Source organism: Carassius auratus, chromosome 20, assembly GCF_003368295.1.
Source record: "Carassius auratus strain Wakin chromosome 20, ASM336829v1, whole genome shotgun sequence".
NCBI classification, from domain to species: domain Eukaryota; kingdom Metazoa; phylum Chordata; class Actinopteri; order Cypriniformes; family Cyprinidae; genus Carassius; species Carassius auratus.
The window spans coordinates 14,500,835-14,528,761 of record NC_039262.1 but is presented as its reverse complement, the minus strand read 5'-3'; the positions used below and the strand labels follow the sequence as shown (position 1 = coordinate 14,528,761).

Here is a 27,927-nt window from a genome sequence, read left to right as displayed (position 1 = left end):
CAGGACTTTACGGTCATATTTATTCAATTTCAAGTCCTTGCTGAGTAAACCATTTGAACAGAGTATTGTATTCAGTGACAATCTTTTGTGGATGAATTATCTTGGTAGAAAAACACATGAATGACTTTGTAGAGGCTTGCAACTACATGACTCAAGATATCTGGGCAAAGACACAACTTACACACACACACACACACACACACACACACACACACACACACGATAGTTTGTGGTTGTCTGAGAATGTACGGGTATTCTGTGATAAGGGGAAACCCCTACACGCTTCCAGCCAATTCTTGTGACAGCCACTAGGATGTTGCTGACTGACAGCTCACTAGACCAGTCAGGTTATAGAGAGGTGAAGAAATACACCCCCACCCCCCCACATCTAGGTAGCTGAAAATAGATATTGGCAACTGATTTTAACTCAGCTGCTTCACAGTCAAAATGGTGTTTTAAAGCCAAATAACCACACTTGGGCACACACATTCTTTGAAAAAAAAAAAAAAAAAAAAGACGTTTATTTCTCAGTACAAAGATATACATATTCGGACATGCAAACAAACAGTAATGCTTGCAAATTATTTAACGACTTTCTGTACACTTTCAAGCCATATTTTGCCAGCAACTTAAACAAAGAGGTCATTTAATACAACCCACTGGAGGTGCAGCTGAATACATCATGCATAAAGCATGTGCACAGCATTTATAAATGCTCTTAAAGTGACGGGTCACCAAGAATGAAAATTCTATCATCATTTACTCACACTTTTTTTTTTTTTTTTTTGCGCAGTTCCAAACCTGTATGACTTTTTCTTTACAATGAAAGTCAATGGGGTCCTTGTGATTCATTTCATAAACAAACAAAAAAACAAGGGGGAGTAAATGATGACAGAATATTAATTTTGGGTGAACTATCATGTTAAAACCCCCGTTAAGCACTTCATCTGCATAGAAATAATGCTTTAAGATTTACCAGTAAGAAATCTTGAAAGCTAAGGCTAAATAATTTGAGCATGTTATGTAAACGATGTGTAAAAAGTAGAAAAAGAGGTCTAGAAAATTTGAGAAGTCTGGATTTTTTTAGACAAGACGTTTAGACTGATCCGTTTTCTGAGGTAGACAGCTGGTTAGAACCCGCTGCCTGTTGTGTGCGAGCACCTGATATTGGGCAGATAATTGACCTCTGACCCCTTAAACTAGACCTCCCTGGCCAGTCTAGAGCTTTAAAAAGCAGTTTTCATGGCTTCAGCTGTTGTGAATAGAGCACAAGCAGCATTTCACATACAGTCTGTCATCAGCTAGGAGTACACACATGTACATCTCTGTTGGAGACTTCTTGTCACCTGCTAACACTCAGCTATGCTTTGGTTAAATATTATTATCCACAGCACATTTATATGCACAAAATTTACAAAGTAGTGCTTCAGTGACTTGGGATATGGAAGTAGAACTACAGTCAACCGTGGACTCTAAACTGCCCATGCTTGAGTGGACCATTTCCCTTTTTACCCCCACTCTTTGAAACCCCCCTTCCTCGACATGCACCTCCTCAGCCTGTCAGAGTGCATCATGGGAACACTTCAGCCTGCCAGCAGATTGTCCAAGGCTGCCAACAGCATGGATGAATAACTTCTATTCATCATTATCTAAGAGAGAGCGAGAGAGGGGCAGAAGAGAGAAACAGAAGAACTGTTAGGGGAATAATAATTAACTCACTTACGAGACCGAGATCTGAAGAAAACTTCCAGGCTATATTCCTGATGTCAGAGGTCACATTAAAGTCCATAATCAGGACTTAGCCTTGAACACACAGTGTAAATGCCAGAAATACCCTCACCCAATCAATCAGAGGCTGAAACATACACAAGCAGACACATGTATGCACCTTAACCCACATGGTGTGACCTGACCCAAATATGCTGGAACTGCTCAGAGACTTAAGCAGCATATCTTGTGCCGAAAACATCTGCTACAAGACAAGGAACTACTTGTCAGAAAAGCTAATGCATTTCACTCTAACCAAGTCTGTTTGGCCTAGTGAATGAACTGTACACATTTAATGGTAAGTTCACCAAAAAATGAAAAAATTATCTCATTAAGGTCCGTTGTTCGGTTGCTGTCTTTGCAGGGTCAGAAAGCTCTCGGATTTCATCAAAAATGTCTTAATTTGTGAAGATGAACGATGGTCTTATGGCGTTGGAATGACAATTGGGTGAGGCGCTGTTTACACTACTGGGTTTTCCTTTTAAAACAGCGTTTTAAAAATGAAAACAATCCTCATCTACACTGGCGTTTTCACTGCATTTCAGAAACAATGTCCGTCCAGACTACACAACAGAAAACGCATGTCACATGACCATTCATGCAAGTCAAACCATAGATATATATAAGCAGATGCCCTATTATTTAGATGGCAGATGGGTCTACGTTAGAGCCCTGCACAGCCCTCTAATATAGGCCCTAGCCCGGCCGTGTCTGACAGCTCATCAGATTTCTTGGACCGAATCTGACCCAAGCCCGTCTTTTTTCCCCACCTTCTCCCAAAACAGATTATACTAAAGCTTAAATAGTTCAGTTTTGTATGTAATTTCATTATTTTATTTTATGTCATTTATTTATTTTATTAATTTAATTTAGAAAGACATTTGGGGCATTTATTTGTTCGTTAAGTTTTTATTTATTTATATTTTTAAGTAATGACCAAGCGGCAGAGTTGATCATAGCCGATGTTTGATAAATTTAGCCTTCTCAAATCATCACTTGCCTAGAATAAAGTCTATATAAAACAGTTCAAGCTTATCAGAATTTTATTTTAAATGTTTAACCTATACAAATGTATGCTATTAGATGCATATCTAATAGTTTGTGCGGAGAGCTACAGAGTGCTTTACTGGACATGGAGGAGTTATTTTTGCTCATAAGAGTACACAACACTCTGAATTGTAAAGGGTCTACTTTTATTTGTGTGCACACACAATATTATCAAATCTTTGTGCTTTTATAAAATAAAGGATAAATAGTCCTACAATTTTGCAATTTTCTGCAATTTTGGCCAGAAGCACTTCACAATGATGGACTAAAATCGCAGTAAATACTTGCCTCACAGACTTGCTAAATATATCTATAGAAAGCTTTAAATAATGTTACTACATCACTACTTTAAAACTAACTAATACAAATAAAAAACAAAAAAGTTTTACGTATTTAAATTTTTTTAAATATGCCTTTCTCTCTATAATGAGGAGATGGCAGGTCAGGATCGTCATCTTCACGACACAGACTCAGAAAACACAAATGTATTAATAATCCAAATATCTCCTTACCATTTTCCAGACACATTCATAGTAATTATTTTTGCTGGGGCTTTGCAGCATGCTTTAGCCTATTGCTAAATTTAGCCTACATTGCGTGTGTTTTTTGCACTGCACATGACCAACTGACTCACTGTTTGTAGAACTTTTAGTAACTCCCTACGGTCCAACTTCTCCCTGATGCTCTGCATGTTCAACGGTCACCTGTATGCTAATGCGTGCATAATATGCATTGCGTAGGCTGTTGCATATGCGAAGCCTATTATAACTTATAAAATAATCAATATAACAATATTTCATACAGTAGCCTATGTGTGCTCTGCATGTTTATGGGCATAATAAAAGATTAGCTAAATGAGCCAGAGTCTAACCCGAATGGACTTGGCATCTCCATTAGCTGTCATCAGTCTGCCATTGTTTCACCGCTGGAGCAGATGTAAAAAAGAATGACTCCTAAGCGATTGAGGCGTTTTGCTGTTGGATGTAATAATGAACATAGCACTCACATTTACTCTCGACATATGAACCACTGAAGACGCAGTGGATTACGGCTGTTTTTGAAGGGAATGAAGTTTCAATGATTAATACAGCTAATGTTTACAGTCTCTCAGGGAAAGACTTACCATGTACAATTGTGCATTTATGTATGTGTGTGAATATACATTCACACATATACATAAACAGAAACACAGACTATGTCTAAATAACATCTCCATGTACTGTATGTGTGTCTTCAGGGCTTTCTTTAAAGTGCTTGATTCACACTGCACTGAATGACATAATTGCTCTCTTTTACACCCATTCATGTTATATTGCTCTATTTCTGAAAAGATCTGACTAAATGAACTGGTAAGAAGAACATCAGATGAAATGGTGCATGACTGGATCAGTGAGTGAGAATGTGTGTGTAAACACTTTACCTTCCTGGTAAGCTCCATCTGCCATCACCAAATGGAGGATTTTAGGATACAAGTGTTGGTGCTTGGTTCCCAAAATGCTTTGCACCATGCTGGAGCCCATTGCAATGTTCTCATCTTCATCCTCATGAATAGCCTAAATAAACAAACAAAACTCATACAAATTACAATCTGGATATGCTGGATAAAGTCAAGTAAACCAATTAAAAGTCCATGCCAGGTGCAACCACCTTCTAAAAGGGATAATTTACCCAAAGATAAAAGATTATTTCATTATTTACTAATCTTATGTTGTTACAAACCTACAAGACTGACTTTCTTCGATGTAACAAAATAAAATAAAAAAAAGAGATACTAGTCAAAGGGTTTTGAAGCTTTTTGGTCACAAACAACATTACCCAAAATAACTTCTGTGTTCCACAGTAGAGAGTCAGGTTTGGAACAAAATGAGGTTGAGTAAATAATAAAATAACTTATTTTCGGGTGAACTATTCCTTTAAGTTAGCTACTGTGAAGTCATTATCGCTACAGGGATTCTTAACCGAGGGGTTTTTTTCTTTGTAAAAGAGCAGCAAAAATAACAGCAAATCACAGCAGTTTACTGCACTTCCAGTGTGACAAACTATATAAAAAGCATCATAAGGCAGCACATTTAACATTCTTAAAGGTTAAGGATAACATCTGTATCCAATTCCCAGAATGAACCCGACAGTTAAAACCAAAACTTGGTTTTTAAAAATTGGTGAGTGTCCTCATCTAAGAAGTACATAGCTGCATTGTTATTGGTGGTGTTTGACCACTAAAGACCTCTTAGTTGTGCAGTATTTCGGCAATGTATTTAACCAGGCACAAAACCACTAAATCTCACTGGAGACATGGTGAGAGTTGACATTTAATGCAAAACCGAGGAACTCAAACCTTGATCTTGTTGTAGGCTAAAATGAAGTTCTCAAAGCCCATGGCCTGCTCTAGATGGAAACGCAGCTCCTCAAGACGACTGAAGATACTGTCCTGTTGCTCTAGGTCTTCCTCGTCCTCTTTCTCACTGTCATCTGCATGCATACACATGCGCAGAAATAAAGATATACTACAATCTATCAAAGTTCACACAGTGGGAGTGTATTGCTGTGGAATATTGTCAATACTACGCTGACCTAGGTCAGTACTGAAAGTGTTATTTGCCAATGTCATTCCCCACTGTAGTCATACAAAGCCAATCAATCATCAAATTCAATTAGGCCAGAACAATATCTTTAGCTCAATAAACACAGTACTTGTTTTCATTTTTAGAGAGCTTAGCAACAGCTGAGCAAGATGTTTGTTTGTTGCATTTAGGTTATAGTTCCATTGAGCTGTGCTTGTTGATGGACTCAGTAATTGTTTAGTTGTGTTTGTGGGATGGTGTCAACATTTTTGTTCGCAGTTGAGGTTAGCTGTTCTTTCTATGAACATGCTTAGCTATTGTGCTGCATTTAAAGTGTTTGTTAGATGTGTTGTAGTTTGCTGCACTATGTTAGCGCAAGTGGCTTGTATTTGTGCCCTGTTTAGCAGATGTGGTTAGCTGTAGCACAGTTTAAGTGCATATAGTAAGCGACTATGCTGTGTGTAAGCAGTCGTCTAGCTGCCATCCTGTGTTAATGGATGTGATGTGTTCACTGATTAAATTAGCTGTTGTACCAGGTTAGCGCATGTGGTTAGATGTCGTGCTGGGTTAGCAGATGGGGTTAAATGTTGCACTGTGTTAACGATTACGGTTAGCTGTTATGGTGTGTTAGCAGATGTGGCTATCTGCTGAGCTGTGCTAACGGATGTGGTTAGCTGCTGAGCTATGCTAGCAGTTGTTATGGCAGATATGTTTAGCTTGGCGCTGTCTTCACAGATGTGGCTAGCTCCTGAGCTATGCTAATGAATGTAGTTAGATTTTCGGTTGTGCTAGTGGATTTGGTCAGCTTTTTAAACTGTGCTAACAGATGTGGTTCGATGTTGTGCTGTGCTAGCAGCTGTAATGGCAGGTATGTTTAGCTTTGCGCTGTGTTAGCGCTTATGGATAGCTGTTGTGCTGTGTTCACGGATGTATTTGTGGATTTTAAGGTTAGCTGTTGTGTTACTATGTGTCCATGGACATGTTTGTGGATTTTGTAAGCTATAATGCTGCATTTGTGTATGCAGATAGCAGTTGTTCTGTCCTGTTTTTGGGCATGTGTTCAGCTTTTGTTCTCGGTGGATATGGTTAGTATTTGCAGCTGTTTATGGATGCATTACCAGACTGCCACTCCTCATTGAGCTGGCCTTCACTACTGTTCTGCTCTTCATCCTCCTCAACCTCCATTCCATTAGTAACTGGCCCTCCTGGCTCTTCTTCACCATGGCTAACATCATCATCTTCCTCAGCCATTCCATTAAAACACTCCTCCTCTGGACTGCATTTGTCAACACCACCACTAGCCAACCCATTAAGACCAGCTGCCTCTTCATCAGCTGGACTACTGTTGGATCCACCGCCATCGTCGTCCTCTTCGTCATCATCTTCATCATCACTGTGCTGCTCCTGAAGAAGCCTCTCCATAGATGCTCTGAGCTCCCTCAAATCATCGTCCTCATAAACACTGAGAGAGATACAGTCATAAGTGAATATATATGTGTGTGTGTGTGTGTGTGTGAGAGAGAGAGAGAGAGAGGGAGAAAGAGCAGGTACATATGGATGTGAGTTTTGTGTCTTACTCCTCAGTTTCAGAGTGCTCATCCACTTTATCCTCCAGATCTTCAATCTCCAGGCTGCTGTCAGGAGCGACTGCAACTTCAGGTTCTGCAGCATCACTGAATAATTTACTGAGGTCTGGTAAGGAGCACGTCCTCAGCATCTGATGGAACACACATACGGATTATCAAACATTATTGATAAGAAATATTCATGTTCTTTTGAAGCGAACTCTATACTCGAATGCTCCAAATGCAAAAGTCCCTTCTCAATTTTCTTAGATTATTTATGAAAAATAAGCTACAAAGATGTCTTAAAATGTAAGCATGGTTGTGAGGTCACAGCCATGAGCATATAAATGGCTTTTAAAATCCATTTGTTATCTAGAGGTTCAGGAAGTCCGCAAACGTTGTGTTGTTGGGTAGCACCTGTGTCTCTGCATAGACAGAAGGGTCCTAATGTTAGAAACAACCATTTGAAGTTTATTTTTAACAACATCCCTGATAGTTTCAGTCTGACCTTTCACAGTTTGTGCAGTACATTTCTTTGTGGATTGTTTTGTGAACCTGTCACAATGTAATGCAGGCTGTGCAAAGAGGTTGTCATTGAAGGATGAAGCAGAGCCAACCATATTGCACCTAACAGCAAACTTAAAGCAATGTTTTTCAGTTCATCTCACAAGTAAAGAGAGTGTTTACATGGAAGTCTTAGAGCCACAGTAGCAAAAAGCATCCCATTTTAAAGTGCAAAAAGAAGTGCATAATGATTTCCAAACATAAAGTCTCATCCCAAACTTGCAACATTGCTTTAACCAATGCTTTTAGTCTGGTCAGGATTTTCAAACAGAGCCATGTTTTGATACTGCCACACAGCTAGTGTTAACACTTCTAAAAATAATGATTTAACTGAATTAGCATCAGATTCTTCCAATTCGTACATTGTTGATTGAATGGAGGCAGATCTAAATGCATGCTTGCAGTTAATTGTAAGAAATAGAAGAGGTCATTATAGAACATAGACAGGTTGAATTTCCATTTCATGCTGACTTAAACACTAGTAATTCAGTTTACATATTGTTGATTTTGCATATTAAACTAGAAGAGGAGAAAATATTTTAACATCAGAAAAAAAGTAGTAATTTTATTATACATTTTTAGTTCTAAGGCTCTGGGAGAGGTGAGAATTTTCATAAAAAGTAGGTTAAAACTATTTTTGGTGCAAGAAACCTTGACATTATCATTGAACTATAAAAGTATAGAAAATGGCTCTTTAATCAATATGAACTGAAAAAAAAAACCAAATACAAGCACAATCTCTAAGCTGCATTTCAAACTTATTCAATCTGAATCGTGTGCAGGAATAAAACCACTTAGCTATTTAACACCCAGCAGGGACTTAAAATTGTCTCCACAGAGCAGAGGAGGGTTTTAATATCGGCGCAGTCATCCATCTCCACCAACAGCCGTCGGTACAGAGACGCACTGTGTTCTCGCACTTGCACAGTGGGGAGGAGTGCTAAACTAGCTTGTGCTGAGAAAGACGACATTTAGTGTGTGTGTGATCTAACTGTCCAGTTGTCCAGAGGGTTGGGTGCAAGCAAGCCAAAAGGCCAAATGTGTGGGCGTGTTTGCAAAATTGTGGGCGTGAATGTTAATGTGCTTTTGTGAGGGCAAAGAAAAGTATTTGTGTGCGTGTCTGTGGGGTGGGCGAAAAGGTATACAGGCCAGTGCAAAGTCCTTTGGTTTACTGGCACATCAAGGATGTGGAAGAATCTCATTAATAACGGTCCACTCAGGAGCTCAAACACACACACATACACATTCAGCAGTCCATCCAGCACAGTAATGGCCCGAGGCATATCCTCACTCATACATATGCCTATCCTCGTATGCACACAGCATTATGTGTGCACAAAAACAGTCAGTCTGTGGAAAACAAATCACCCCAAACAAAAAATTCAATGAGACGTACAAATCTGAGCTCCTCTATCATTCTTTGCTAAGTGCAACACATTACTGAAGGCGGTCATCTGTTTCTCTTGTTATAGTGCCATCTCTTTCTCCCTCATAGTTTTTCTCTTGCTCTTTTTAGTGATCTCTTCCTCTCTTGACTTGAAGTGTAATTAGTGTGATAAATGGCAGCAGTGGGGTCCTCCATTACTATGTCTTAATCTAAAGATATAAGCTGTTACAGAGCAAACACACGTACCTGGATTTCTTCACAGTGTTGTTTTTTTATCATTATCAGCATGGATTTGCACAGCTTGTCAGTTAACAACGGCTTTGTGTAGTAAACAGCTGCTCTATGTGAAATTATCGGCCGATATTTAAAAAACAAAAGAACTAATACAAAATAGGAACATTAGATGAAAAACTTGGATCAACAAATGTTAGGGGGAAAAACACTGAAGAAATACTGCTTTGTCAATTAACTGAAATAATTTAAGTATGAAATAAGTAAAAAAAAAAAAACTAAAAAAAAAAAAACTAAATGCACATCAAATTACTAAAACTTAACAAAAATTTTAATGAAATCTCTAAATTTAAAAACAAAAGTAAGTATTTATAAATAATATATTAGTATATAAATAATACTTCAATAACACTAGTTCTTCTTATGGTAGAACTACGCATTTTTAAATATCATTACAGGCCTTTGTAGTTTATCTTCTATTATTTCTGATGTTACACCAAGCTGTGCGATTTATATGGCTAATTATTGTGGCACTTTTTTTTTTCTTAAGTAAAGTCACATTCATGAACCACCACTACCCACCCACAATGCTCCATTCTCCAGGCTAAGGTCTCAGGGCTCCAGACAAAAAAAAAAAAAATGAAGTAAGGAGCCATTGGCTACTTTAAAAAAAAATTAGGCACCAAATTTTTATTTTATAATAATAATAATAATATAATTATGTCTCAACTTTTCTTGACTGTATCAGCATTTCTATCCATCTTGTAGATGATCTAGGAATGGTGTGTAGTAGGGTTGGGTATCAATTGGGTTTTATTTGATACCGGTACCATTTCGATACTTTTAAAACAGTACTGGGCCGTTGTTAACTGAGAAGATGCGCAAATAAACGCTGAAAATTGCGCAGCTTCTCAGTTAACATCGGCTCTGTGTAGTAACAGCTGCTCTATGTAAAATCACTCACCTGATGGAATTTACCGCTGAGTAGAGAACTGGCTTTACTGATGAGATGCGCATTAATGATCGGTGCACCCCTAATATCGTGGTCATATATCACCCCCCCCCCCAAACCTCACCCCCTCCATACCTGAAATATACAGTCACAAAAGGCAATTTTCGACTGCATGGTACAGCACGGTACGGCTCAGTACGGTTCACTTTTGGGTGGTATTCGACTGGGTACAGTACCTGGTACTTTTTTAGTACCACCTCGGTTGAGGTTCCAAGTGAACCTCACCGTTACCAAAATGTGACATGTAAACTATGCTGATCACAGATTGGCCGGAGAGAATTGTCACTACCTGTGTCACTGAACTTGCGTCACAAACACAAAAGAACCACTTGATTTAAATCAGCACAGCCAGTGAAGGAGCGAACAACTGACTTGAATGAGTGCACCTTTTTTAAAAACCCAAAAATGGCTGTTTCGTTGTCTGCTGAGGAAGTACAGATGTTCCTCTCATTGAAAGCAGAGGAGCGGATCCAGCGAGAGCTTGATGGGGCGACGGAGAATTTAAAAGTTTTTCTTAAGTCGCGGCAGTAGCAACAGTAAAGTTATGTGAATAATTCCGCTCATTCTAAAGTGGCAATAAACTGCAGTGGAAACGCAAACATGCCATGGTAATGAACAAAGAGGAGTTTCTCCGCATCTGGAGAGCTCAGCACTGTGAATCATTTCAGAAAGTTAACAACTTTAACACTGGTATTAAAAGACTTTTTTAAATAAGTTGAGCTCAAAACTCACTCTTAGTCAGCAGCGAGTGTTTGAAATAACTCGATCCGATGTGGATTACAATCATTAAACAAGGCAGAAATATTTAGAAGCGATGTAAAAGACTATGGACGCTAAACATTAACGTTACCATAGTAAACGGTAAATGCTTGGAGAAATCAGACGTCAGCTTCTTATTCTCTATCACAATTGTGTATTTATTTAGTAACATTTTATCTGTCATCTTGTCTGAGAGTTTAGCTCCATGTAGCATAGCCTATCATCAAAATATAATAGCATAATGATTTTTATTCGGGAGCTTTTATAAAAATAGAGAGACTGCATTGCGAATCATTTCAGAATGCAAACGTCTATAACACAAGCAATAAACTTTTTTTTCTTTTTTTTTTTTTTAATAAGTTGAGCTCGAAACTCACTTTCAGTCAGCAGGAGTCTTTGCATTAACTTGATCTGATGTGAATTATAATCACCATTCAAGGCAGAAATATTTATAAACGATGCAAAAGACTGTGCACTCTGAACATTAACATTACCACAGTAAACATGGTAAATATGACCGCCTGAAGAAATCAGACACCAGCTTCTTATTCTCTATCACAATTGTTTATTTATTTAGTAACTTATATTATCTGTCATAAGTCTCGTCTCGAGAGTTTAGCTCCACGGAGCCTATCATAAAAATATAATATTGTTTTATGTTCGGGAGCTTTTATAAAAATAGAGATATTATAATTCATTCTAAATGTGACGTATAGGCCACTGTGGCTACAAAAAAAACTGACTCGACTGAATAAGCAGGCTATTTTCATAAGCGTTACAAAAATAAATAAAATATAAATACATTTATTTCTGTGTGATTAATTTTGAGTCCTGATAAATTAATTCATTATGATCAATGCATCACATATTCTATAGTAAAACATCGATGCTTTTGAATTTAAATATTTAAAGCATGCAAACAAACGGCCACTTTTATCATGTTCGTTTTGTGATCACACATGTTCACATCGCACAGTGACTTATTTCTTAGTTTTATGATAACTTCTCTGTGTTGCTGAAATGATGGGGTTTCGTGAATTTGTTCTGAGAGGCGTGTAAAGGGCGTGTTTTAGTGATGCGCAGAGGTGCTTCAGGCCCTGACTGTGGAAACGCTGCACTATTCTGGCCTCGGTGCTACTGGCCCGAGGCTATTAGCCCGGTCCGGCCCGTTTTAAGCCCTGGCTCGCACTGGTCCGCATCTGCGGCTATAGACCATGGCAGTATCACCACTGAGTGTAGTTTGGGCTCCTCTACCTACTCAATGCATCCTATAAATGTTGTCATATGTCTTTCACACATATAACATATGTTCTATGTCTTTCTAACACCAACTTTAACTTAACTCCTCGTCTTCCTAGCCCGAAACCTGGGAATACTATTTTCTATATTGTTCATGAAGTTTATTTTGTCTTCAAAGCCCATTTCTTAAAGCGGTCTTTGAAGATCAACCAAATCTGGCCCTTAATATTTGAGCATGCTACACCACTCCTTGTCCTGGCAGATTATTTCTAGACTGGACTGTAATGCTTTTAGCTGGCCTTCTAGAATGTGCAATCAAAACCCTCCAAATGATCCAGAATGCAGCAGCACGTCTGGTCTTCAATGAACCCAAGAGAGCGGACATTATGCCCCTTTTTGTTTCACTCCACTGACTGCTAGTTGCTGCCCTCATCAAGTTCAAGGCACAGAAGAATCACTGGATCTGCACCCTTGTAACTACACTCCCCTTTGTAAATGTACATTACCTCTAGAAATCTGTGCTTCTGTTAACTCTTTCACACAGTGTCTCATCTACATTTTTTGTATTAGTTAAGGCTAGAATACACCAAGATAGGAATACACAATTACACAAATTTACACAAGATTTAAATTTGATATTTGTCTCAGTTTGACCCTAGTTGTAAATTTTGGGCAGTACAAGTTGACAGATTTCACAAAATAAAAATAAAAAATCATATTATGTTTGATGGGCGTAGACTTTGATTATTATTACAAATTTTTTTTTGCTGTGATTCTATCCGGTTTAGAGGATATTAAACATGTTTGATATTTGAACTGATATTACAACACATATTGTTTAGTGTTTCTTAGCAACAAGGTCCAGGTTTCTGTGTAGGTGTTCGATTCTCAGATGTTTACTGTATGATCAGCAATTACAACGTTAGCAAGTGTGTGTGTATGATACCTAGAGCTTTTCAGCTGTTCAGATTCTAAAAGTCATGTAGTCTGTTCCTTTAGTATTAGGAGATCTGGCCAGAGATTAGTGTTATTAATTTACAGTCTGAACTAACATACTAGAGAAAGCAAATATAGACTCACACTTGGTACACTGAAGTTTTAGTACTCACCTTTGGGTTGTTTGTGTCAAAGAGGCCAGTAGAGAGGCCAATAAGAAGTGCGTCGCCATGCCTTTGGGAACGCAGTGGAGAGACAGAGCGGGAACGTGATGCGACAGAGGAAGAGTCTTCCAGTGAGGACTGAGCAGACAGGATGGCCAATGCTACTGCTCGTTTGTGAGCAGGACTACTGCTTAGCTTCACAAACAAAGACTCATCTACCGAAAAAAGAATAAGCCAATAAAAACTTCATTTGTTTTTGACAGTGAAGCTTCTGAGGATTAACTTTGTTAGAAAGTTAATGAATTTTAAAGGGGATACTGGAGTGCTTTGATACGGTGCATAATGAGACATGCTTGTGTGAGAGGGAGATAAGGTGTCTTTAAATTGCATTTGAGACTACCTGCAGGTTCAGGGTGTTTTTCTTCTCTTTGCATCATCTCTGTGCACTCTGCTTGTATTACTCTGCCATCTGCTGGCCTAAAATCAAAAACAATGATTAAAGGGATAGTTAATTGAGATACAGAAGTTATGTCATTGTGTCCACTATTTTGAGATTTGGGTGTGTTTTTTTTTTTGGAAGATATCAATATTTCAACATGAATTAAATTGATTAAAAAAAATACAGTAAAGAAATTTATAATGTTACAAAATATATAAAATAAAATGCTGTTCTTTTAAACTTTCTATTAAAAAAATAATGAAAAAAAAATAAAAAAAATACCGTAATTCCTCAAATAAAAGCCGGGGACTTTATTTACCTGAACTCCAGAAGGTAACAGGCTTTTATTTTAAGCAGGCTTTTATTATAGGCAGGCCTTTATTTCTAATTACATCTGTTTGAAATGTAGTTGTTATAAATAACCCGTTTTATATTAAAAGCGATAGCGTTCCAGTGGACAGAGATCATAACATTAGCACAGAATCACTTCACCAAAAGAATCAGTTCGGTTCAGACGCACTCTGTGTCAGTCTGGTCACGCTGAATCACGCATGCGCAGTTATCATCAGCTCCTCAGCTCTCGAATCGGACACGTCTAACAGAAAAGAAAACCGATGCAACCGGTTCTTGACTCGAGAATGAGAAACGCTCCAGCAGTGGGCGTGTATGTTCGTTATCTGGCTCTGCTTCACAAATTTTCCCCCGGCCTTTATTTGTCCATGTTGACCATGCCCCCAGCCACTATAAGAGACCCGGCGTGTGTGTGTGTGTGTGTGTGTGTGTGTGTGTGTGTGTGTGTGTGTATGTATGTATATATGTATATATGTATATATATATATATATATATATATATATATATATATATATAAATTTTTAATTACATTTCTACCAACCCCAAACTTTTGAACCGCAGTGAATGTTCTAAACCTGTGTGCTGTTACTCTTTCTTTAGAACACAAAATGATGTAAGCCAACGGTTACATTATTCTTCATTCAACAGCTGTTCTGCAACAGTGACTACGTCTGAACGATTAATCAAAATAGAATCGCAATCGTGATTTGAGATGTTACAAATTTGCTAAATCACAAAGCCTGCAATGTGGACGCAATATGACTCTGTTCCTGAGCAAATGCATGACTGCCAGCCTTGAGTGACAGTCTAACCAACCAACTGAGTGAAATAAATTTTTTAATGCTTACGGAGACACTGCAGTGTCATTTGTCCACGCTTGCATTACATCTGCTGGGGGTGGCTTTGAGGTTTGCTGAGAGGCTTCATCTAGAACTACTGACTCCATATCATCCACCACTGGAAGAACAGAAAATATATATATATATTTTTTTTTTTTACAAAGAGTAACAAGTGCAAAAGGTCTCACTACCTATGATCTGAATTTCCACACATTTCAGTCTTGATTAATAAAGTACTGAATTCATTTTCAGTGTAACGCTATTCTCACCCTCTGTCTCACTTTCTCCACATGGAGTCTTTTGAATCTCTTCTGTTGTTTGTAGGATTAGTTCCTGACTTTTAACCTCTGCTGTGATTGGCACCGTCTCCTGACATGTCACTTCTTGTTTGGCAAGGCCAATGGCAGGCTGGCATGGCTGAGGAAGAGGCACTTCTTTGGCTTCATGAGTGACATCTAAAGGCTCTTCAATCAGATTAAGGCTTTCTGGGGAAAAGAAACACAAATGAAAAAGTCAGGATTAACAGGATGCTATTGTCAGTAAGACTGAACATATCACACAGATGAAAAACACTCTGATCAAGACTCACCTGTCAGTGTGTGGTCACAGGTGCTGGCGGGATCTAGTTTCTGGGTAAAGGGCTGGAGCTCTGCCTCTTCCAACACCTTCAAAACCTCTGAGTCTGGACTCCGCCCCCAAGCCTTCCTTAGCCCCTCCTCCATGCAAATGACTTCACCTGCTGTTTTTTCTGAAAAAAAAAAATATATATATATGTTTTTACTGCATATAAATAAGCCACCCATTTTATTATATATAATGGAAACAAGTTAACAACATGACTTTGCTCTCCAGTCACAGAATACTAGAGGATCTAGCAAATAACCTCATGCCTTGTTTGTTATTAATCCAGTTGCTATAGAGCGGCTGGAATCCCAGTGCATGGAACACAACACATCATCCATGGTTACAAAACAAAACAAAACACTCTCTAATACATCATCTATTCACTCTGGAAGTAATAAGGAGCATGCATATAATTAATGGACTACTTTTATTCTTTATCAAGCCTACTGGCAAAAACAAAAGGTCAGATCATTCAAATGTGCACCTCAAGCCTGCTGCAGCCATCAGTTTCTCACTGTAGCTCACCTAAATGTTGCCTTCATAACTGAACGCACTTTCAATATGTGAATGATGCTGATATAATGAGAGCTGATGGTGTGCGCTTTTAACTGCTGCAATATTTAAATTCTTGTTGGCACAATCACTTCTCATTAGAGTTTTTTAAATGTGCTACAAGAAACCTGGTCACCTGTCAGGTTGGTATCTGTGATTCTATACAGCCTGTGCCGCAGAGCACATTTTCTTAGTAGGCTAAGATGATAGCCTCCACCATTTGTTTTTCCACAAATATTCTTTGTTTTATCAAACACAAACTATCAATTGAATATATATAAAAAACTCAGGATAAGGATGTTTACCTGTTAGCTGACCTGCTGTTGTAAAGCTAGTTTCTTCCAGAGTCTGCTGAGCCACAGACAGAAGAGGGGCACCCTCAGTCTGCCACTTCTTCCTGTCTCCTCCAGAGGGGGCATTCGTCTCTGGAGACGCCACCTGAGACACTGAGATAGGACAAGTGAGGGGAAACAAAGAGAATGTGTGTAGTGCGTATGTGAAGCAAATATCTAAAAGATATGAAATTGAGCTCTTATTACTGACCTAATACAATTTCACGTTATAAATACAGTTTTATCTTAAAATGTATTAAATGACACAAAGCCTTAATTAACAGTGTAAAAGATTTTAAATGTCAGGATGAAAAAAAAAACAGGAATTGTGATATATGCTCAAAATGCTAAGGTTTAAATAATTAAATGTGATCACTGCACAAGTAAAAAAATATATATATATATACACACACACACACACACACACACACACTACTAATCCCTACACTCACTGGCACATATACATATACATATACATACATATATATATACATACATACATACATATATATATATATATATATATATAGGTGCATTTGCACAGGTCTTAAAAAGTCTCAGGTTTGACTTTAGTGACTAAATACATTTTTTATAGGATATCTAGTGTTTTTACAGCAATATTAATTGTTTTGTTTATACCTGCCAGAGTTCCACAGGTCTCATCAAGAGTTTGTTCGGCTACAGACAATATGGGTGGAGCTACAGCTTCCCATTTCCTCCTATCACCAGCTGCAGGAGATCTTTCTTCTGTGATGGAAGGCTGGATCTGTTGAGGAGTTGGGCATGGTGCAATGCTGCAAGGTGTGGCATCTTTCACTGCATCTTCCTCAGTGGTCTGGATCTTCTGATTAAGTCTGTGAAGAATCTCTTTCTTGTCACTCTAAAAAAAAAAAAATAATAAATACATATATATCATTAGAGTCAAAGTGACATATTACACAAAAAGACGCTCTCTCATATTAATGGTATTTCACACATCCAAATATATATTTCCCACCTGTACACCTGATGTTTCTGCTTTAAGGGAGTCCTCTTTCATAGGAGAACTCTGTCCTGATGAAATCTACCAAAAAAGAAAATACATAAGCTTGGATGGCCATTTAAGCAAATACTGCAAAGGTGATTTAATCAGTGTGATGGGTGACTAACCGCGCCCACATCCTTCAGAGCAGCAGTCATGGAGATAACTGGAGAGGTGGGTCTAGAGGAGGATGTGTCTTTGGAAGCATCTTCCTGAGGGGTGGAGTCAGATGGCTGAGTGGCAGGGGCTGCAGGAGGTGGAGCTCCGCCCACAGCTCCAACAGCAACCTTCACCCCTCGTGCAACAAGCTGCTTTGTCCCAAAAGAGAAGACAAAACAAAAAGCACAATAAAATACATAAGAGATGGATGAGGAGAAACGAGGAAAAGAGGAGAAGTTTGGGAAAGATAGATGACATACATGATCCTCCCACGCTTTCTTCTCTCTCTCATATGCTTCTCTTCTCTTCTTTTCCAGCTGTTCTTTAATTACAGCAGCACGAGCCTTTGACTGGGCCTTACATAAAAACACATTTTTGATAACCTGTCTGGTTGCTTTTGCATTCTGATACCAAGACATTTTTACTTGTATCAGTTAAGACCTTTTAAGAAACATCTAAAAATCCTGAAAAAAAAATGCATCATGGTTTACACAAAAATATTAAGCAACAACTGATCATTAATTTTATCATTTTATTAACTTTATCATTAATTATAATAAGAAACCAAATCAACAAATCAGAATGTATTCTGATGTATCATGTGACACTGAAGACTAAAGTAATGGCTGCTGTAAATTCAGCTTTTCCATTACAAAAATTTGAAAAGATATTAAAACGGTTAATTAAAATTGCAGTAATATTTCACAATATTAACGTTTTTGTATTTTTGATCAAAACTAATGTAGCCTTGGTGAGCATCAGAGACTCCTTTTAAAAACATTGTAAAAAAAATACCTACCCAATTCAAATATTTGAATGGTAGTGTATACAATTCCATTTTTCAATTCAAATTTTAATGCTGATAATTTATTTTAAAAAATTAAAATTAAAAATGCAAAACCTTTAACGCCTCGATCTTCTTCCTCCTGAGTACTGCCTCTTCACATGACTCCTGACTGTCTGAGCCGTCACTGTCATACTGAGATAGATAGATAGATGGTCCAAATATAACAAATTAATAATTAAATCCATTTAAAAATATATTTAATTATGTGTAACAGCACTGAAACTGAGCTGAATAAATAATAGTAAGCATTAAAATATGATACAATAATAAATCTACAGTTGAAAGAAATGTCAAAATCGTTGGTGCACATACCTTCTCTCCTCTGAGACGAGCTTTGATCTGCTGGCGTTCATTAAAGTTCTGTAGTCGGATCTGGCGCAATCTCGCCAAGTACTCCTGAGAAAAACACAGTTCATATATCATCTCTCTTTGTTCTCTTCCCATTGTCTCCTCTGACAAACATAAGAACGGGGCAAAACACTTATTGTATATTGGACATGAAATATAATTGGTGAATTATACTGGAAAAGAAAAACAGCTTTAAACTTTTACACTGTATTGTGGGAACCGCAAACTTAAAGTTACAGCGGAGTCAAAGCCATTAATTGAAGACCATAAAAAGCAGCAGTTAGTCTTCAGCTGGGATCCTGCAGATATGCTGAAAACTTCAAAAATAAAACAAAAAGGGAGGGGGTGTTGAAGCAGAATAACATTCACACACACAAAACATGATTAAAGCATTGGGGATTTAGCCAGAAAGTGGTATTGGATGAAATGAAATAATTAACAAAAACATTTTCAGTGCATTTCACAGCCACATTCAACAAACAAACACTGTGCAGGTACTGGACATCAGATGGCACTGGTGAGCAGATGCAGCAACATCAGGTGAACATTTACAACTTAAAATAAGGAACCGAACAATGAAGAGTTTAAGTGACTTGATGGATTGAGGAGTGTTGTTTGGTCCCAGACAGGACTCCTACCTCCTCCTCTTTGTTGACTTGGGGTCTCCTGCATCGGGAGGAGTTTGTCCAGCTTGCAAAGATGGCGGCCAGGTTTTGCCGGGCCCCCTATTCACCCATTGGTTTAATCCGATATTACAAAAGCCACATAATTAAATGTATTATCAATTCCATCACTGACTTCAACACCTTATTTCTATGAATCAGTTAACTGAATGAAGACAGATCTGAATGTGAGCTTGTGGTCGATTGTAAGAAAGGGGCAGGGTTTAAGCGGAGTAAATAATTGGAGATGTCCAGCATATGTCACCAGAGAGAAGTCTATCATTTTACCAGAAATCAAGTTACGGCATTTTAATTAAAATTTGCATGGATTAATAGTTCACAATAAGATGAATGTAGGGTGTTTTTGCATACCATGTTGACCTTAAAACCTAGAGTGAAAATAATTTCCAGTGTAAATGTACTTTGTCAGAAAAAGAGTGTACTGGAACCAGAACATTCATTTAACCAGAAGAGGCTAAGGTAAAAACCCGTACCAGCTGTCCTTCCGCACGGACTTTATTCAGCATGGCTTCTCTTTTCCGCTGTAGAAACTCTTCCACTTGTTTACCCCTCTCTGCCACCATCTGACCTCGAAACCTAGAAACCGAGAGATAAAGAAAAAAAAAGTGCTCTCAGCTCTGCTTTAGACTGAATAACTGACAAACATTACTAATGAAAACACATAGCCACCTGACCTGTGGGCATAGTCGTTCTTTGAAATCTGCTCGTTTTGGAGACTTGCTTTACGTGGTTCTTTCCTGACGACATCCTTAAGAGGGATGCAGGCATGACCATTCAGCGACCCTGAGTCTATAGCAGTGCTTTAATGATAATAACATATGCACATTATATAAATAATTGTACAAAAAAAAAAAAAAAAAAAAAAAAACTGGAATACAAAAACCCTTGGCACGGTTTCTTTCTCATTCACCTGGCATTGTCCCCTGAAGACTTGGCTCCTTCCCCAGCACCATCTTTAGGTGGAGGTTTGGATGGTTTTTCAGCTGCTGTGTGGACATGGTCATACGGTGCTCTGCTTGGAGCTAAAGCAGGAGCATGGGTGGGGCCAGGCACAGGGGATGGGCCTATTCCAGGGGAATATGGAGCTCCATGCCACCACCACCACCTCCATAAAACTGCAAAAATATGCACTTAATGAGAAACCTTGACAATATTAGCAGCCTTTATTGACTAGTTTGTAAGAGACAAGGAAGACTGTTGTACCTTTCGCTCAGGACTGCTGCCTCCACTGGAACTGAGCACGTGTCTCCAGCCCTGCTCCCGAGCCCGGTTTATCCGATTCAGCTAAAATAACAAGGTTTAAGTTAAAGTTTTAATATAAACAAATGAAACCAACATCAATTTACTGTAAATAACCATTTCTGATCAGTTCACCTTTTCCCTCTCAAATCTCTTCATCTGAGCAGCCTTCAGTAACAACATCTACAGAGAGAGAAACACAATTACTATGGGCCACTAACTTAATCAAGAGGCTTTTCAAATGTCTTTCTACCCAAGAGACACATTACAAATAGCATCCATCCATCTAATGAAACTAGAACAGCCAACATCTGCTGAACTTGATGTGAACTCATTCAGTCACCAACACTACAGACACAAAACAAAACAGAACTTGCAATTTAGTATGTATGCAAGTATATAAGTGTCTTATGCTATTCTAACATGCCGATTTGTTTCTAAAGAAATATTTATTACTATTATTAATAATGAAAACAATTGTGCTGCATTTTCTCAGGTTATGATTTTTTGATGAATATAAAAGTACAAAACAACGATTTGAAATAATAATATGCATCACTGTAAAAGTAGATTCAGGATAGTAAATAAATAAAAAAACATGTGACGTGATGTCATTACAAGATGCCATCAATAGCTCACCTGTTCTCTTTGCTTTCTTTCCCTCTCCATCATCTCCACCCGTTTCTTCCTCACTCCTTCCTGAAACAGAACATGACCATGATGCTCTAGACATGAAGCAAACAGTATAACAATTCTAATTATTTGTTTGCAATAGTGATGACCCAGAAACGTTTTTGAACAACTCCATGTGGCAAAGAGAGGCAAGAGCAGTCAAACGTCCATATATAATCTTGAAAGAATATTTGTTCCCAAAATGGATCAGTTGTTGAACAATAACGGTTTAGCATCTTGTGGCTCAGAGGATAGAGTAGTTCTAGACACATTTATAGAATGAACACTCGACTGATGAAAGGGTTAATTAACAAAGGTGTGCAAAAGGAAACAAAGATGTAGATGCCCACCATATGAATGACAGCAGATGGAGAGAAGCAGACGGACAGCAACAAAAAAGTGGGTAAATAAAGAAAAAACAAAACATATACAGTCACTTTGCTTACAATTTTATCCAGAGTAACTACAAGTACACCCATCACAGTGATAGTGCTGCTGGACCATCCTGTGGATAAGTGTCCTGCTCAATACGGATAAATGACTTATTCTTTGCAAAAGAGTTACAATATTTCTGATAGCAGCTCAGATCTTTAAGCACTAGAGCAGACCAATAAATGGGATATATTAGTGATATAAAGGGTAAACCTATTTGAGGCTTACAGTGAAGAAATTTTGGGTGGAGGATAAAGTATATTTGCACAGGGGTACAGTCAGTGGATTAAAAATCAGGGTGAGGACTGGGTGTTAGTAGAAGGGTCTGTAGATAGGGGCACTCTCATGTACCTCATGCTTCCTCCTCTCCTCCTCCACTCGACTCACTCTCCTCTGAGCTGCTGCAGGAGGGGGAGCCTGGACAACACATGACACCGAGGGGCGAGGATCAGAGGTCTCTCGCTCTCATTTACAGCACACAGCCGGACAACATCAACAAATGTCTGAATGTTACACAAGTGCCCCTCAGTGCCCCTCCGAACATACTGAGTGATAATGTATGGGCAAAACATAGGAGTGGATTAGCCAATGACATAAACGGGGTCCTTATTTCCCATGGTTCTCACCTGCTTGAGTTTGACTGGTCTCTTTGCCGCATCCGGGACCTTTCTGATGGCGTCAGATGGTCTTCGGACTGTTAAAGGCACTCCATATTTGGCTGCTGGCTTTGTGATTTTCTGAGCTGGGGAGATGGGGATGGGGCCTGGGGCAGGCCGTTTGGCTGGGGAGTCAAGAGGAACAGAACAACTGGATTTCTAGTATTTGGAGATAATATCTCTACTCGACTACTGCTCATCCATCAGTGGATACCATGATTTCGGAAGTAGTTTTTCTTCCTGAATAATTATCCCCTAAATAGAATAATCCAGATATATATAACAACATCACCAGAGGGTAACAAATGTATTAGTTATTAATGAATGTGTTTACCTGGCGCTCCCTGGGCTACACTCATTTTAGGCTGATGAAGGTGAAGTGAGTGGCTGAATTCCTGAGCAATAATCTGCAACATACAAGGAAACATACTAAACAAACAAATTCTCCAACATATGAGGGATTGAGTCTGGAATTAGAACAGAGCGTTATATAACATCTGAGTTATTTCTGAGTCACAACGCACAAACTGGTTCATCCTCACACTGCCATAAATGTCTCACCTGAGGGCTGAGAAACTTTTGAATCCTGCGAGCAAGAAAAGGTTTGTCCAAAATGGCTGAGACGGAGGGTCTCTCCCGGGGGTTGCGCTTGAACAGCTGGGCCAGGAGAGAGCGCAAGTCTTGGGAGTAATGCACGGAAACAGGTGGGTACGAACCACGGATGATTTTTAACACCAGATTCTTCATGTTTCCGGCCTCAAACTGAGTGAAAGACATCACATAATTGGTTAAAAATGACTCTTAAAATTATAGCTTGAAAATAAAATGATAATACCATCTTCACTCAAGTCATGAATCACATAAACCTACAATGTTATCAAAGAATACAAAAAAAAAAAAAAAAGATTTTCTCTTCAGGCAGAAAGTGTCTTTCCACACAGCTAATCATCTTAATTTTTAAAGCTGCTGCGGTTTCACTTGCCTCTCCACTGTACAATATTAGTCTCCTCAGAACATTCATGGTGTAAATAATGAAAGAAGGGAAGTGAGAGAGGAAGAGGGAGAGAAAAGGAGACCTACATACAGAGACAGATTAAAAAAATATAAAGAGATAGTCCTGTTTTATCATTCACATCAAAGATAAGCACAAAAACGTCCTTGCGCGCAAAAGCTACTACTGAGAACATAAGGTACTTACTGCATGCTTAAGCGTGCACATTTCATATAGGACACATCCCAGGGCCCAGATATCACTAGGGTCAGACCGACAGAACAACGCAGAAAGAGAGAGAGAGAAGACAAAAGACAGACAGGGAGAAATTGGGACAAATGGGTAAATTTTGGGGTGGCACATGTGGATTACTCACACATGTGCACATGCAAACATAAATACACAAACAAACAGAATATAAAATCTAAAGTGATTTGCACAATATCTGCATTTTTCTTTTCTTTTTTGCAAAGGACTACACAGAATTTAATGTTTACAATCCAAACCAATGGTATAAAATCTAATTAATGCATCACAGTCTGAATGTTCATATTATACTTCATCATTCAGGATGTGATAGATTTGTAAAGGTTGACTGAAAACCAAATAAGATTTGTGTGCTGTGCAGCATGAGAAAAGCTGATACTAAGACATTTTAAAATTCATACTCTATCAAAAATCAAACATTTGGGATGAGTAAGATTTCATTTTTTTAAGAAATCAATAATTGTATTCAGGATGCATTAAATTGATAAAAAATTACAAATACATTTATAATATTTAAAAAAAAGTTCCATTATTCATTATTTTTTAACTTTATATTTGTCCGAGAATTCTGAGAATAAAAATATACATGGTTTACCAAAAAAGAATTAAGCAGCATATGTTTTTCAATACTGATGTTTCTTGAGCACATAATCCGTATATTAGAATGATTTCTGAAAGATCATGTGACACTGAAGACTGGAGTAATGATACTGAAATTTCAGCTTTGCCACCACAGGAATAAATTACTTTTTAAAATATGTACAAATAGAAAGCAGTTTTAATCTGTAATAAATATTTCACAATATTATTATTTTTACTATATTTTTGATCAGAGAATTACAGATTTGTTAAAATTCTAATACTTATGCTAATTTAAAAAATCCTTAATCCTAAACAGTGATGTAATACAGCAGGTGTTCATCAATACTGGCTATAAACATTCAGACTGATCGGGTTACAAACAGTCCAGGAACAAATGACTTGGGATCAATACGTAGCTGCTGGGATCAGATAAGCTCATATAAACTTACATCACCACTTTAATGATTCAGCAAACTGTATCTAGAGCCACTGAGTGCTTCTGTACTGCCCGTATACAGCACTCTGGCTCAGAACAGGAAGTACTTTACCTCTTGTTGTTGTATGGTTTATTTTCACATATCTCTGGCGACAGGTAGTAAGGTGTGCCAATACACGTCCTCGCCAACTCCACGGTGCTGCACACACAACCACATCACATATGAAGGTTATTCTCACCACATTCCTCATGCTGTGTTGAAATCAAATTGAAACTACTTGCCTGTTCAAAACTCTAGCAATTCCAAAGTCACCCAGCTGAATGGTACCATCTTTGGTCAGAAAAATATTCTTGATAGAAAACAAAAGCAAAAGTCATGTAAGAGGCATATGTAAACCAAGTCGAAGTGTTGATACAAGTGTGTGTGAAAGAGACAGCCGTACCTGTGATTTGATGTCCCTGTGTAGGATTTTGCGGTCATGTACATGTTTCAGAGCCAGGCAGATCTGCACAAGCCAGTCAAGAATCTTCCAGAAAACAACAGTGTTCAGTATTTCAGTCGATTATTCTTGCAAAAAAAAAGGGGACTATTTCTAACATTCAACAACTAAGAATATCTTATTATGTTTTGATAAAATACTAATATTTTTTTTATGGTATATGCAAGTAGCATTTAAGTGGTCCAGCAATGCCAGCCCTGTGGGGCGACCCACTCTTTATACTGTAGAATAAAATAAGATTAGCAGTTGATGTGACTGGATTCTTCATTCCATATGAGTGCATATGACTTTAAATAGATATTATTTACTTTGGTAGGAGTGAGAAAAAATAAATAAAATCTTACGCTTTGATAATTTCAGCCTGTTATCAGGTGCAGAGCTGAACTGACATTGTATTGTTCCTCTTACCTGTTCCTCAGGGAATAGAGTCCCTCTCTGATTATTGATCTTCTTAAACAGGTCTCCTCCCTCACAGTAGTCCATTACTATGTACAAACAACCACTCTCTGAAGAAAAAGAGAGAAAAATTATTGTACTTCCATGACAAAGTAACAGCAATGTTTCAGATCACAGCCTGGGTGGCTTCTTGAGATTTAAACAGTCAGATTTATTTTAAATCATGCATTTAATTGATCCAAAGTAAGAGTACACATATTTATAATGTTATAGGAGTAATGATTTCTTGAGGGTCATGACAGAGAACACTGAAGTATTGACTTTTACTTTTTTTTTACTTAAAAAAAGTACAATATATTAGAACGAAAATCTGCTATTTATAATTATAATAATATTTTACAAAATTACTGTTTTTAAAATGGTTTGATTAAATAAATGTAGAGCATAAGAGACTTCTTTCAAATACATTAAAGTTACAAACTTTTGGATATTAGTGTATCATGTAGTGCACATGTGTCCCTGCACTGGGGTTGCACGAGTTAGGGCATCCAGCACAAACCATGTGCCAAATCAGTTGTGCGGATCACTCCACTGTGGCAACCCCTGATAGAGGGCATAAGCCGGAAGAGAGAGAGAGAGAGATAATGTAGTGTACATGTGATATAATCAGATTTAAAACTCTTAGGTTCCACTGTATATTTAAAATGGAATTAAGCCAACATAATCCCCTCCCCTGCTAATATCATTAAGATTCATATACCACCCCAGTTACATATCATTAATTAGTCTCCCATCCGGATGCCAGAGATACTGCTGCTGCATGACTTCATGCAGAGAAACTATCATTAGCTCAACGACATCCTCTCTATAATTTAATTCAAGAGCTTGGAGCTCCTCCAGATCATGCAGACTGCCCGATCTATCAACCAGACACAAACCTTTAGATCAGAAACGCAGTGGGCCTGGTCTGTGCCGAAACTAATGTTCTCAGATTAATCAAGATCAGTCAACTAAAGACCAAAGACCTCGTAGACACCCGTTTGTCATGCCTGTCGATATAACGGCAGGGCTGGGCAACGAAGCATCATATAGCAATTTCACTTAATACACATTTCAGAATATGTACATCTTAACTTATGAGGGGGCTTTACCTTCAAAGGATTCCTTGTACTGGACAATGTTTGGATGGCTCATGTTAGCCAGAACTGCCACCTCTTTACGGGATTCTTGCCTTTCTTTGTTCGACATCTGATGAACAAGTATACCACTTATCATCTTGTTAAAATAATTGTGTTTTTAATAACTGAAATACTTATTAAATTCATCAAAAGATGCCAAATAGAAAGAATTAGACTCACCCTGGAGATGCCAATCTCCTTGATAACATATTGTCGACCGTCTGTCCTTGACTTGACCAGGATGGCTTTCCCAAAGGATCCCTCACCAATTTTCTTCAGTCTCTCATATTTATCCATGTCTGTGCAAATGACTTCTCATGCTGAGTTAAAGGGAAACAAAAAAATACATAAAATTAGGATCACCGAACAATACTAGGATATTTGTAAAGTTATAGCAAAAAACAATATAATCTCTATCTCTTTCTAAATATGTAGCCTAGATATAGGTATATAAATACTAAAATAAAATAAATAAATAAAAACTAAAAGCAAAAGCCAGACAGTGTACAAGAGCTTATGAATTAAATATGACATGTCAGAAGGAATTACCCACCACTCTTTAAAAGAGGTAAGAGGGGTACAAAAGAACAGAGGTTAAAAGAAAGAATCAGATGGAGAGAAGCACCTTAAGACAGCAATACATTAGACTAACAATCTGATGAAAGCTATGCTGTCCAATAATATACTGAATCACGAAAGAGAAACTTACAAGCTCGACATTTAAATAACAGACCATGGATTGACTTAAACGGTCTAATATCTAAAACATTAGTTCTTTACACACAAGATTTTTTACGCTGCTTTATGTTATACGGGTAAATGCATCATCACGTGAACATTATGTTGCAAAGTTTGAGAAGCATCAGCTGTTGTCTATTTTAGCGGGGCCTTGAACGGGTCTGCACTAACTACTGATAATACGCTACTAAATGCACACGAATGAAAACCGCGCAAGGAAATTACCAGTCTTACTGGCATCCTGCGAGATTACACTGACATGCACTTTAAAGCAGAATTCTGTCATATATTGCATTATTTTCCAAATAAAATCAGTTCTTACCTTATATATTCAGGGTAATCAGCGAACATCGGCAGCATCAGAGAAGCTCACAAGAAGATTTTCTGATGTGGGCGGTCTCATGTGGGAAGA

The 27,927-nt window shown here is 38.0% G+C and overlaps 1 protein-coding gene across 1 annotated transcript; it reads right to left on the bottom strand.

Annotated features, from left to right (window-relative positions):
* Positions 1–3: 3 nt before the first annotated feature.
* nek1 (NIMA-related kinase 1) lies at positions 4–27,923 on the bottom strand. Its single transcript, XM_026195088.1, is given in 37 exon segments — positions 4–1,649; positions 4,235–4,367; positions 5,150–5,283; positions 6,494–6,837; positions 6,953–7,092; positions 13,242–13,447; positions 13,633–13,709; positions 14,872–14,980; positions 15,132–15,347; positions 15,452–15,610; positions 16,344–16,484; positions 17,010–17,250; positions 17,368–17,433; positions 17,520–17,702; positions 17,811–17,906; positions 18,452–18,529; positions 18,710–18,793; positions 19,384–19,470; positions 19,902–20,004; positions 20,103–20,228; positions 20,339–20,520; positions 20,523–20,543; positions 20,632–20,712; positions 20,803–20,850; positions 21,307–21,366; positions 22,123–22,188; positions 22,398–22,552; positions 22,762–22,834; positions 22,989–23,189; positions 23,626–23,680; positions 24,816–24,902; positions 24,986–25,053; positions 25,147–25,230; positions 25,612–25,709; positions 26,751–26,847; positions 26,958–27,097; positions 27,838–27,923. Coding segments are annotated over 36 exon segments (4,230 nt in total). The 5' UTR covers positions 27,075–27,097; positions 27,838–27,923; the 3' UTR covers positions 4–1,635.
* Positions 27,924–27,927: the final 4 nt, after the last annotated feature.